We start from the raw sequence: 10,880 nt of genomic DNA, 5'->3' as shown, positions 1-10,880 counted from the left end.
TGAGAGGGCGAACAGGAATAACGGCGACCCGGTTGAACGTTGAACGTTTGAACTTCTATATCATCGCGTTGATCGTCTAATGGAAATATAGGCCCATTGTCCACAACAGTTTAGTTTCTGCCTGACTCGAAAAACAAAGCCAGGGTTTGACGAGTGGTGGGAGCAGAACAGGTGCCATGAATAATCCATTGTTCCAGATGGTCCCGAGATGGTCTTTTGCGGCGACATATGAGCGGTGTGTGACAATGTGTGCAGTCTTGGTTGAAAGAGGTCAAAGTGTCTACAACGGCGTCAAAAACAGTGGGACGAGTCAAGATACAGAAGGAAATATATTCCCCAATGCCGACAGTCTACCTATTTATTGAGTATGAAGTTACACAGAGGAACGAGGAACGTAAGAGGATCCCCGTTTACTTGTAAATTAAGTGTTCATCCTCCGATGTTGCAATTCACCCTAAGGGCCACCACTGTCCAGTGGAGCGCACCGCGTACAGTATTTGTTGCTGATTAATGAACAAGAAGATGAAGATACAGATACACCCCCAATCGTCCAGTCCAACCACGCAACCGAACGAACCCCCACATCGTTCCTAGAAAAGTTGTCGTTGATCTCGTGCTTTAACAGAATTCTTCAATGTTCATATCGCTCTAGGCCTCGAACCAAACCTCTTGTTCTTTTTGCCAAATGCATAAGGATTGTAATTATTTTTCCTATCGAGGAAAGACGTTTTACGGTTCGCTGGGCTGGGACCACTGCCCCCGCCGTGTGTTGGTTTTTGTTTTGCCTTCGGAGTAGCATAGAAGCTACTGGTCGGTATGGGGCCCGAGAATCTCGGGAGAGCAGCAGCGGGCGTGGGTGGTCGACGTGGGGGTGATGATTCTGGCCGGTCTATCACCTTCGGGCTGGTCTCCTCCGGTGCCTCTGTCTTCTCACCGACCTCCTCCTCCTCGTTATCCGATCCGTAGTCCGCCAAACCTGGCAGAGGCGCTTTACCGTTAGCGGCTTTAGCAGAGTCAATCTTCCGCTTGATAACGCTAGCCTGAGGATCCTCAGAGTCGAGTTTGGGTCGTTTCGCCTGAGAAGGACTACTACCTTCCCCAACGCTCTCCTGTGACGGAAGTACGGGCCCAATGAACGGCGGGTTCACTTTGACACCTTGATCTTCAACTCCCTCCCCATTTTCGCCTTCTCTTGGTCTCTTCTTCTGCATCTGTGCCGCGATACCGGGCTTCTTCACCTGTGTCGGTGTGAATTGAATCGCAGAACCATTAGTCAACGGTGTGTTGGCTTTGACGGCAGACTCGAGCTTCTCGCCTTTGTTCTTGATGTAGAACAAGATATAACTATTTTTATTGCGAGTCGGTGTGGACGCCGTCGTGACTGATTCGTCGTTCATTTCGTGCCATCGGTTATCCCTGCTTTTGACGTAGGCGTAGTAGTGTCCTGAATGCGGACCCCCTCCAGCGTGGCAAATCACACCATACAGGGAGTAGTTCGGCCCATATTGTCCTTCGCTCATATACGGGGCTAAAGAGAGCTGCTCGTCATAGGACACCATGTGCCCTATTTTCGAGCCTGTGGGCGAAAACCGCTTCAGGTGGACAGTCAAAACGACAGGGGCTTCTTGAATAGTGAATTGTTTAGTAGCATTAACGTGTTTTTTACATCTTTGAAAAAACATATCGTCAGTAGATCCAGACAGAAGATAATGAAAGCCACACACTTTTCACATTTGTACTTGTCCGCACCCTTCAAATGATCCGGTGCCACAAACTTGCGGAGAGCATCTCTCAGATGCTGCGAGTGGTGTATGTCGAGACTCAAGTCCAGTATACTATCGAATGTGTCACTGTTGTGACCACAACTCCCACAAGCTACGCGGGAGCGTAGCTTGCCTCCGAAAAGCTTGTGCACCCACGTCGTCTCAGCGAGTTTATGGTCAATTTTCCTGAAATTCAAATCAAATACGGTGGGCAACATAGGTGCATTAGAACTCACGGGGGCTGTCCTGCCAGGCAAGATTTTTGCAAGGCATCTATAGCGTATCGAAGGAATTCATGTGAATCCTCCTGTCTACCTCTCCGCATGTGTTTAGCGATAACTGGAATAAACACCGTTGGTAATTGTTTTTGAATGAACAAAGATAAGAAAACCCACCTTGCAGCTTCCCAGTTATCTGATTTGGCGAAAATGCGGAATTGGATTTATGGGATTGTATTGCGACGGTTCGAAGGGAGCACGTCATGCAGAAGTTCTTAGATGGACCTGGAGAACTTTTTTTGAGAATGATAACGAAACCAAAGTCAAGATAACTCACATTCGTTAGGTTTATGCTTTACAAGAAGATTTAAAAGTGGCGGAGTGTGCACCAGGCATTGTATGGAGCTGTTTAAAAAGCATGTATTCCCTGTATTGTAGAGGCCAGAGCCCAACCGAGCACCCTGCGGCCATGAAAGGTCGATGTCGCCCGCATACAGTGGGCGCATTTTGGGATTCGTTTTCGGGGTAGGGGTAGATTGAGATGCAGCGGCGGACGAGGAGTCTTCTTCGGAATTATCCTTTTCATGGCTCTAATCAAAGAAGAAAAAATGTAAACAAGCAATCCCTGTGTTTTATTCAGCCACAACACTCACCTCGCTCCGCTCTGTCTGTGTACTGCGCTTCGGTGTAACATTGATGGGCTCGTATTTACCTTCAGCCACAGCTAGCGCGTCTGACGACGAACCCTCCACAAACTCGATAGGTGGGGGCAAAAGACTGTTGAAGGCTTCTATGTCCTTTGAAGGACGGTATTGCCGGTTGTCTTCCGATGAAGGAAACGGATTCGGCTGAGCGGATGGATATAGCGGGGACGCTAGCATATTTCTTCGTCGATAAGAGAAATCAAATTTTACAGCGCGCCAGATATTGTGACACCGAAGTGAAGGAGACCAAAGCAACAAGAGGGACTTGAAAAAAGAAATAGTGAGAGGAAAGGGAGAAGACAAGGAGTTGTTTATTACACATTACACTGCTTCGCGTCAATCAACAAATCAACAATAGTTGATGGCTCACCATCCATGATCATGATCGACTAAATCGACTCTTTCTCTTGAGTTATGTACCATGAACAGAAAGTAAACTCGGTAAAAAGAATCTTAGTAGCCCTTTACAATACTTAACAAATAATTAATGTACGAGATACCCTGCTCAAATTGCGCGACAAGCCTCCAGCTCAGCCGCACTGTAAACAGCCTGAGGGAGCTCAATGAATAGTATGTAAGTAGTGGATCTTGCGAGCGCGAAGGAAGTCGAACTCTGATCTAACCTGATCTATCTTTATGTTCGTTCTTTTTTTAATTTTCGTGAATAAAAGTATCTCTCTAAGGACATTCTACGAACATCTATGTCCGTTCCATCCTGCTTAAACATTCGCAAAATCTTCCGTAGCTCTTGAATACATATTGCTCATACAACGATTCTATCTAATTTCACTAAGAACCTCTATATCCATCCCCTCGCTTCGGAATGGGTCTAGGCTTCGCTGCAGTATCTGTAGCTTTTCAAGATCACGCTCCTCGTCGAGATATGTGTATCGTAAGCAAAGCTTTTGTAGGCTGACGCAGGTTTTCTGGTCAATATCACTTAGACCCTGAGGATCTTCAGTGAGAGTTGGTGAGGATACTTCCATCTGCGGCAAAGGTTTCCATCTTGAACGCAGGAATGCAAGTAGCAAGTTACCGCGAAGACGATATGGAAGCACGAGTTCAAGATTCTGCAATTTAGGGAGCAAGCACTTTCCTTCAGGCACCTCGATGGCGTCTACGCCGTCTTCCGATTCGTCGTCATTCGAGTTATAACCTTCAAACACATTTTCCCTCTCTTTTCTCCCTTCATTATTGCCTATGTGCTGTCCTGGTTGATCACGATATCCAGGAGCGATCAAGAGCTTCAAGGCCAAATTAACAGCAGTTTTCCAAGTTTTTAAGTATGTGATCGAAGACATAGAGAGGAAAAGTTGCAACAGCTGTTCCGCAGTGAGGAAGGTACGGTCGAGAGTAAGGTGGGTCAAGTGTGGGTAACCGTGTTCAATCATATTATTGCAAAGAGACTTGACATGACGTGATTCTAGAGCACCCCGTGGATCTGATAGTATGATATGATTCAGTTCGGGGAGAATAAGAAGATCTACGAATTTCATCATCGAATCTGGGGCAACCCCAGCCCGGGAATAACCAACATTGAGAATGAGCGTTTTTGCGTTGCATTTGGTATAGACAGGCGAGAGACTCGTATCAAGGGATGTTAGTTGTTTTATTTTGAGAGCCTGAGCATTTGGACAGTTGGCGACGACTCTTGCCATCTCACTGGGAGACATTTCTGCGAGCTTGAGAGAAGTGATTGTGGGTCGAGGGAATTTTAGATCCAAACTGGGCCCAACAAGTTTCAGCGCTCGAAGGTTGGGACAGTCCACTGGGAAATCAAGCAAGCCTTCATCATCAAATCGTGGGTCAAGGGAAAGAGATTCTAATCGAGACAATTCTTTGCCGCTATTGATTACTGGCTGCATAAGTGCCTCTATGAGAGTTGAGGAAGCGCGAACGCAAACATGCCTCCATCGCCCACAGTTACTCTCAAGTAGAGGAAATATGGGGGCTTCATGCGGATATTGATATGGATATGCATCCTCGTAATTGATTGTGAAGTCGACGGGGTGAAAGGAAGAACGTCCAAGGAAACGTTTGAAAAACGAATAAGCAGCAGTTAATGAACAATACCTATCGATTCCAAGGGAGGTCCACAGCACTGGCATAGAAATGACCATGTTACGCCATTTACTACACACCCGACTGAGGTCCAATGTGGGGTATCGCCTTTTGCCTTCCCCTGACAAGCCGTTGACACCTATATCGCCACAACATATATTGGTGAAGATTTCGCCGAGGATCTCCAAGGGAAGTTTATAGATGGGTGAGATTATGCTATCGACGGTTCGGCTGAGCAGCAGAAGATGATCGCGCTGTTCTTCTACGGCTATCCGCATCGCATCTAACCGTCCAAGCACCGAATCACACCGCTCAACATAGTCCCGGGTTGCATCCATCAATTTGGTGTATGGTTCAGTAGATTCCTGTCCAAACGGATAATGTCCTGTTCGTATACAGCGTAAGATCTCGGTGTAGTCGACCTCGCGCAGGTCCCTGTCCAATTCGAAAGAATCGCCGCAGTTATTACACAGAGTAATGGAGCAATGATTTTTAGGCCAGGCCTCGTGGGCGAGGGATCGCCACTTGTAATGGATGATTCTCCTTGGAGCTATATAAATACAAATTAATCCATGCTACATGTAACTTGTACAAAACAAACCGATGGGAGGAGGATTGCGATCTGGCATGACTGGCAAGTAGCGGATTAAGAGGCAAGAAATTGCTAAGCGCCTCGGTTATCTGATTCCATAAGAGTACATCTCACATGGAAGTCCCGCTGAGTGTTCAATAATGATAGAATGGCTATAATTTCGATTTGACTATAACACTTTCCGCCTCATTCTCCTTCCCCGCCTCCCACCAAACTACAGTCACCGTGATGTCATCCCTATATCTCCTCGACGTTCCCGCCGGTATACTCATCATCTGCCTTAACTCCTTCTCATCGCCACCTCCCAAAGCATTTCGGATTAAGTGCGTGCTTAAATTGTCGTCGACAAACGCCCACGAGCCCTGCTTCGTGGAACGCGCCAACTGTTTACCGGCCTTTCCGTCAACACCAGCGTTAGCTACAGACGTTGGAACTAGAGAGGGGAGAGTGGATTTTGGAATTGTGCCCTTCAGACCGGCGAGATGACCGCCAACTAGGGTCACGACTTCTTCTGGGCTGAAGAACAGCACGTACGAGGTTTAGACTGGGGAATGAATGAATGTGAATGAACTTACGTTAAAACATCCCAAAGACCGTCAGTGGCTAACACTAGAAATCTCAGTGATGACGGGTCCTCGAATGAGAGTTTGCGGTGAGTGACTACTGGTCGCGCGGTAACGTAGCTATGTAGGCTTGAGGGTCAACCCCAATTCATTTACAAAACAGTGTTCACGTACGGTGGTGTTTTGAATGTTCTTGGTGGTTTGCGCAGAGGGGTTCCATTGCCAGCCATGTATACTTGATTCAAGCTGTGAATGATTAACCATGGGAACAAATAATCGTAAAGCAAAAACGTACAGTTCTTGCATCCCTATAGGCCATTTGTACCGTGCATCACCGAAAGCCCGCGATGGTTCCAAACCACCTAGCACGCGGCCATTCATCACGACGTTATCTGCCTCGTCGTCCGGATGTTCAGACCGTAGACTAGAACGTGCGAGCATAAGCAAGAAACACCAACACATCTCACTTATAGTCACTCACCGTTCAACCTCTTTCGGGTTCCTCGCACTCTGATCTTCGCTCAAAACATCTACTTCCCAAGTCCCTTTCCCATCTGCTGTTGGTTTCCAGACTGCCGCGACAGCTCGACTGTCTCCTGTGCATGCAATATACAGATCTTTTTGCGCAGTATCAAAGAGCGCCATTAATGCACAGCTACCTGAACGTCGTAAGACGTTGGTGAGAAGAAGAATGAGGGCGCGTAGCACGTACCTGATATCGCTGCCTGCATTGTTTGAATTCCGGACGCATTGCTACTCAAGTCCGGTACTGGAGACTTCGCGGTCAAATTCCCCTCTTGCAGTGTTTGTTTCAGAATTGATATCGGTGCGTCTAGTAGAACTTGGTCGAATTCTACGAATGCGTTTTCTATGGCAGACGAAATGCTGGGTACATCCCAGGAGGTCGGAGTAGAATTCGAAGGCGATTTTGACCATATTGCCCAGAGACCGTCTGTGAAAGATTTCGTCGAAGAAGACGCAGTGGTACTCGCGGCTAGTTGCGAAAGTTTCAATGCGACCGCATTAATGAGGGTTCGCGAGAGAAGCTGTGAGGTGTTTCGTCCACCGTGACCATCGAACACACTGAAGAAAAGTAAATCACTTTTGCCATCGTCGCTCTGTATGATCTGGTGAGAATGAGCATCTTCAATGGGATCATTTGAGGGTAAAGCGGCCGTCGTATGATGCCAAGTTACACCGTAAGGCCGAGATTTATTATCTGCTGTACCACTTTCACGGAGGCTGGAGTTGATGGATGTCATTGGGAGTAATGGGAGAGTCTTCATTACGATTTGTTTTTTGCCGTCAGAATCTTTCAGTCGTACTGGAAGTTCAAATGTTTGGTCGCGGGAGGTATAGAAGTAATAGTCAGGCCCTGCGACGACTAGGGAGGCCGCGATGGGTTTCCAAGCGCGTCTGAACATGCCCGCAGTGGTCAAAGGAGGGTGGGAAATAATTTCTTTCAGCGCTTACGCGTTACACTACAAGCAAAGTTTATTCACGAAAGTTTGTTGGCAATGCCGAACGCGAAAACGATGAACGTTGATCGTCTATCATATATGTCAATAGTTTGTATGCATGTTATATGCGTACCACTTTCTTTCCGCACTCGCTGCAGCCTACAGGGGATGGGCATTTCTTGCAGTAGAGACAGCTAGGTCCGGTTTTTTTTTTTTGAACTCTTCATTAACCGCAAGTAAGTAAGGCTATAGTACTAAGGCGCGGGAAGGTGCGACGGACAGTTGTTTGGTCATCGTCCACCTCCATTCCTCGTGTCCTGGTCATGGTATGGGTCTATGTGGGATGGTATAGCTAGCTAGGTCCGGTTTCACGTCTCTGGATGGGAACCGTGTATCACTATCTATCTATTTACAAATCTTGTCACTGTCTACTCTCTCCAGTGAGCAAAGCAGTACAATTGTTCTCGACGGGCAACAACAAGACCTGCAACACAGCTGGCATTCATTGCGTGAGGGACGAGTTTAACTATTCTGTATGTATCACATCCAGAACATACAGAACACATGGATGAGAATTATAGAACAATTTGAGGAATTATCAAGATCCGAGATGGAAGCTGTCAATGGAAAATTTGGATAGAGGGCCTGCCATCTCTGATCAGCGTCTACTCCTCCTGCGATAGGGCAATGGTCATGAGTGATTCATAAACAGCAACTTGTGTTCAAATAATATTAGCCACACATGGCAAAGCGGACAGAAAAATACCCGAATTCAACAGGTGGAGCTCTCTAGTGCTGGGTATTGAACCAGGTGGTATAATACAGAATGGTATAATACATGTATTATACCGTATTATACCTTTGATACCATGAGGCCTAGAAATCTGATGTATTATATGTATCAAAACCCTTGATCTTTATTGCGAGCTACTACAATATGTTGCTTTTCCTTGTGCATCATAGTACTTCTGTAGTAGATAGATCACTTACCTATTGATCTTGTTGTCACTTATAGAGATGCAAGGCCAAAGCAATCCCATGATATCTGCATCTGATTGGCCTGCCTAACGTTTTTGCTTTTTTTTGTCACGTTGTGTCACGTCAATCTGCCTCATCACCTGCAATGCTTATAGATGAAGATTATCAGACTCCTGGAGGCTTCTGTCTCTTTCTTGGAGAGGAAAGACTTTGGAATAGTAGAGCTTGAGGAAGTTATGGATCAAGTGTTTGGCCAAAATAGAGGAGGGGAGGATGCAAAAGCCTGTTCCATGCACTGGACTCAGCTAAAACTGCTTGAGCGCTACAATCCACCATTGCAGATGAAAAACATTCCAAAGGAGAAGCCATCGAACTCTCAATCACAACAAGCATCAAAAAAAAGGAGTGCGAAGGACTCCAACTGATCTCTTGACAGTGTTTGGTAGATATGCAGTTGTTCAATACCTATAATTCCTATGATACAAGATATAATACATGTATTATACGGTATTATACCTAGAAAAAAATTCGCCTGCGGCGCTTACATAATACTGGTATAATACATATAATACGAGTGATACTTATCATACCACAAGCTCAATTCTTGATACCGTATCATACCAGACAGAATCTTATGATACCCAGCACTAGAGCTCTCCCCAGTAAGCGGAGGTATTCACTTTTCCAGAGAATCGGGGGTGCAATGGACAGTATTGTAAGACAGCTGATTCCGAAAGTCTAGGACGAAATCAGCCTCCTCACACTGCTTAGGTTACTTTCGGAATCAGCCGTACTATCAGAATACACTTAATCACAGTGCACAATCACCAAAACAAACCTATATGCGTCAATCAATGTACTTACAGCTTTAAAAATTTTGCTGTCAGATTGACACTGGTAATCAATGACTGTGTATGATATGTTTTGAGTCAAAAAATATAACAACTGACATCGTTCAATTCCAAACACGATGTAATGGGGCACTAGATCATGTTCGAATACAATTTGGTAGCATATTCTCAACAGTAAGAAATATAGATACTCCGAGTCGGGTTTGATGCTGTCAGACTTACATTTTACTGGCCTGGCAATCGATAGATATAAATGAGGAAGCCAAAGATCATGTTGCATTCCTCCTGTTATCTGAATACAAAGTGGAGTCATATTTTTAACAACGAGAATGGTCTAGATGCTCTGGTCGGGACGGTCATATCTACGTCCGAGGCAGTCACATACCGAATCTTGTATTTTCATTCTCAAAGTGTCTGCCTTATAAACTTCCAGTTTTTTCCTGAATATCCCCAGCCCACATCTTCTCTTGCCTTTGCCTCTTGGTAAACTCAGAAATACTTATAGATCACAATGGTCATGAGAGTCCAGCCTGGAGTTTACTACATCCGCAATCTTAAAACAAATGGCTATCTCAATCCAGAGAGTGGTTATTCTTCTGCCGGTCGCAAAGTATTTCTTGAATCCTGGGTTCAGCAAGGCTCTTTGAAGGTGCGAGTACAGAAAATATTCACAATATATTGCATCTACAGTCTGATGGGATTTGTTTTTCTAATATACCTAGTGGATTGTTGCATACAACTCCATGAATGGTACTTACTGGATAAAGAGCTATGTTTCTTCCCAGTACTACCTTGTACCTGGTATCCCACCAAGTCGTGCACGGCCTCCTCAGCTTGAGTTGAATGACCAGGCATGTCCATGGGTTATTGCTGATACTCCCAATGGAAATGGATTCTTGTAGGCATTACATGAGAACTCCAACTTATCATGTTATGGATTTATGATCTTGTTTGTTTAATACAGCATAGTAAAGGGGGATGAACAAGATCAAGTCATCGAAGCTGATGCTGGAGGCCCAGGGGTAAGTTGCTTAGATTGTGAACCAATGATTTATTCACCATTGGTATGTCAGGCACTTCTCAATGACTTCAATCCTTCCAGGGCTGAAAAGAGACAGATCTGGGAGTTTGTCGCCGCCCAGTAATTTCCGAATGGGAATGTTCACTGACACTTCATGATGTCAGGGAAGAAGCTTCAAGTAGTTCTTTTTTGTTTCTTTTGATGTTTCTGTAATATTTTATGTGTATTAAACTCCGAAATTTGGCAACTACCAATCTACAGCTATTACTATAACTAAGTTTTCAAAAAGTTGTGAAGTTGTGTTTAGTATCACCTTCTCTCAAACACTTGTGCATATACACTGCTTGTTGAAATTGGCCTACAATGTTGTTTTTATCAGCTCAGTCCCTATGTAAAATTTAGATGAGAATGAAGAGGTCTTTATCTCATGAGACAGAAGTCATAGAGCCTTTGACTATGTATACACTTACAAAGCCTAAGCAGTGGCTTCCTGGTGCACCAAAGACAGAGGCAATCCAGTTTGCATTTATGATAAATGAGAATGACCTCTCAGCGGCTTTTGGACCTTTAGCTGTATCTGTGTAGTATGGTCAAAAAGTAGTGTTGATCCAATTTCTTCAAAATTATGTCACTATCACAAACAAATTGCAGGCAATAGTATCTTTCAGT

General features: G+C 45.1%; 4 protein-coding genes across 4 annotated transcripts; 1 reads left to right on the top strand and 3 right to left on the bottom strand.

Annotated features, from left to right (window-relative positions):
• Nucleotides 1–638: 638 nt before the first annotated feature.
• Nucleotides 639–2,862, bottom strand: C8R40DRAFT_1068276 (uncharacterized protein; the record flags this gene model as incomplete). The annotated part of the gene is made up of 6 exons (XM_046225987.1): nucleotides 639–1,668; nucleotides 1,725–1,949; nucleotides 2,000–2,102; nucleotides 2,159–2,266; nucleotides 2,319–2,571; nucleotides 2,635–2,862. 6 exons carry the CDS (start codon nucleotides 2,860–2,862, stop codon nucleotides 639–641), a joined length of 1,947 nt encoding a protein of 648 aa, XP_046088161.1.
• A 469-nt stretch (nucleotides 2,863–3,331) lies between these two features.
• On the bottom strand, nucleotides 3,332–5,354 carry C8R40DRAFT_89347 (uncharacterized protein). Its single transcript, XM_046236608.1, has 2 exons — nucleotides 5,348–5,354; nucleotides 3,332–5,289 (listed from the first exon to the last, which is right to left on the bottom strand). Exon 2 carries the CDS (start codon nucleotides 5,082–5,084, stop codon nucleotides 3,462–3,464), a length of 1,623 nt encoding a protein of 540 aa, XP_046088160.1. The 5' UTR covers nucleotides 5,085–5,289; nucleotides 5,348–5,354; the 3' UTR covers nucleotides 3,332–3,461.
• Nucleotides 5,355–5,392: 38 nt separating this feature from the next.
• C8R40DRAFT_1097131 (protein serine/threonine phosphatase 2C) lies at nucleotides 5,393–7,388 on the bottom strand. The gene is made up of 6 exons (XM_046227761.1): nucleotides 6,614–7,388; nucleotides 6,383–6,560; nucleotides 6,197–6,325; nucleotides 6,076–6,147; nucleotides 5,914–6,021; nucleotides 5,393–5,854 (listed from the first exon to the last, which is right to left on the bottom strand). The coding sequence occupies exons 1-6, from the start codon at nucleotides 7,323–7,325 to the stop codon at nucleotides 5,491–5,493; spliced, it is 1,563 nt and encodes a 520-aa protein (XP_046088159.1). The 5' UTR covers nucleotides 7,326–7,388; the 3' UTR covers nucleotides 5,393–5,490.
• Nucleotides 7,389–9,545: 2,157 nt separating this feature from the next.
• On the top strand, nucleotides 9,546–10,532 carry C8R40DRAFT_1236190 (uncharacterized protein). The gene is made up of 4 exons (XM_046233406.1): nucleotides 9,546–9,839; nucleotides 9,913–10,088; nucleotides 10,155–10,212; nucleotides 10,264–10,532. Exons 1-4 carry the CDS (start codon nucleotides 9,702–9,704, stop codon nucleotides 10,333–10,335), a joined length of 444 nt encoding a protein of 147 aa, XP_046088158.1. The 5' UTR covers nucleotides 9,546–9,701; the 3' UTR covers nucleotides 10,336–10,532.
• Nucleotides 10,533–10,880: the final 348 nt, after the last annotated feature.

The sequence above is a fragment of the Lentinula edodes genome, assembly GCF_021015755.1.
Source record: "Lentinula edodes strain Le(Bin) 0899 ss11 chromosome Unknown C8R40scaffold_11, whole genome shotgun sequence".
Classification (NCBI taxonomy): Eukaryota; Fungi; Basidiomycota; class Agaricomycetes; order Agaricales; family Omphalotaceae; genus Lentinula; species Lentinula edodes.
The sequence above is the reverse complement of the archived record's forward strand: the minus strand, read 5'-3'. Positions and strand labels throughout refer to the sequence as shown.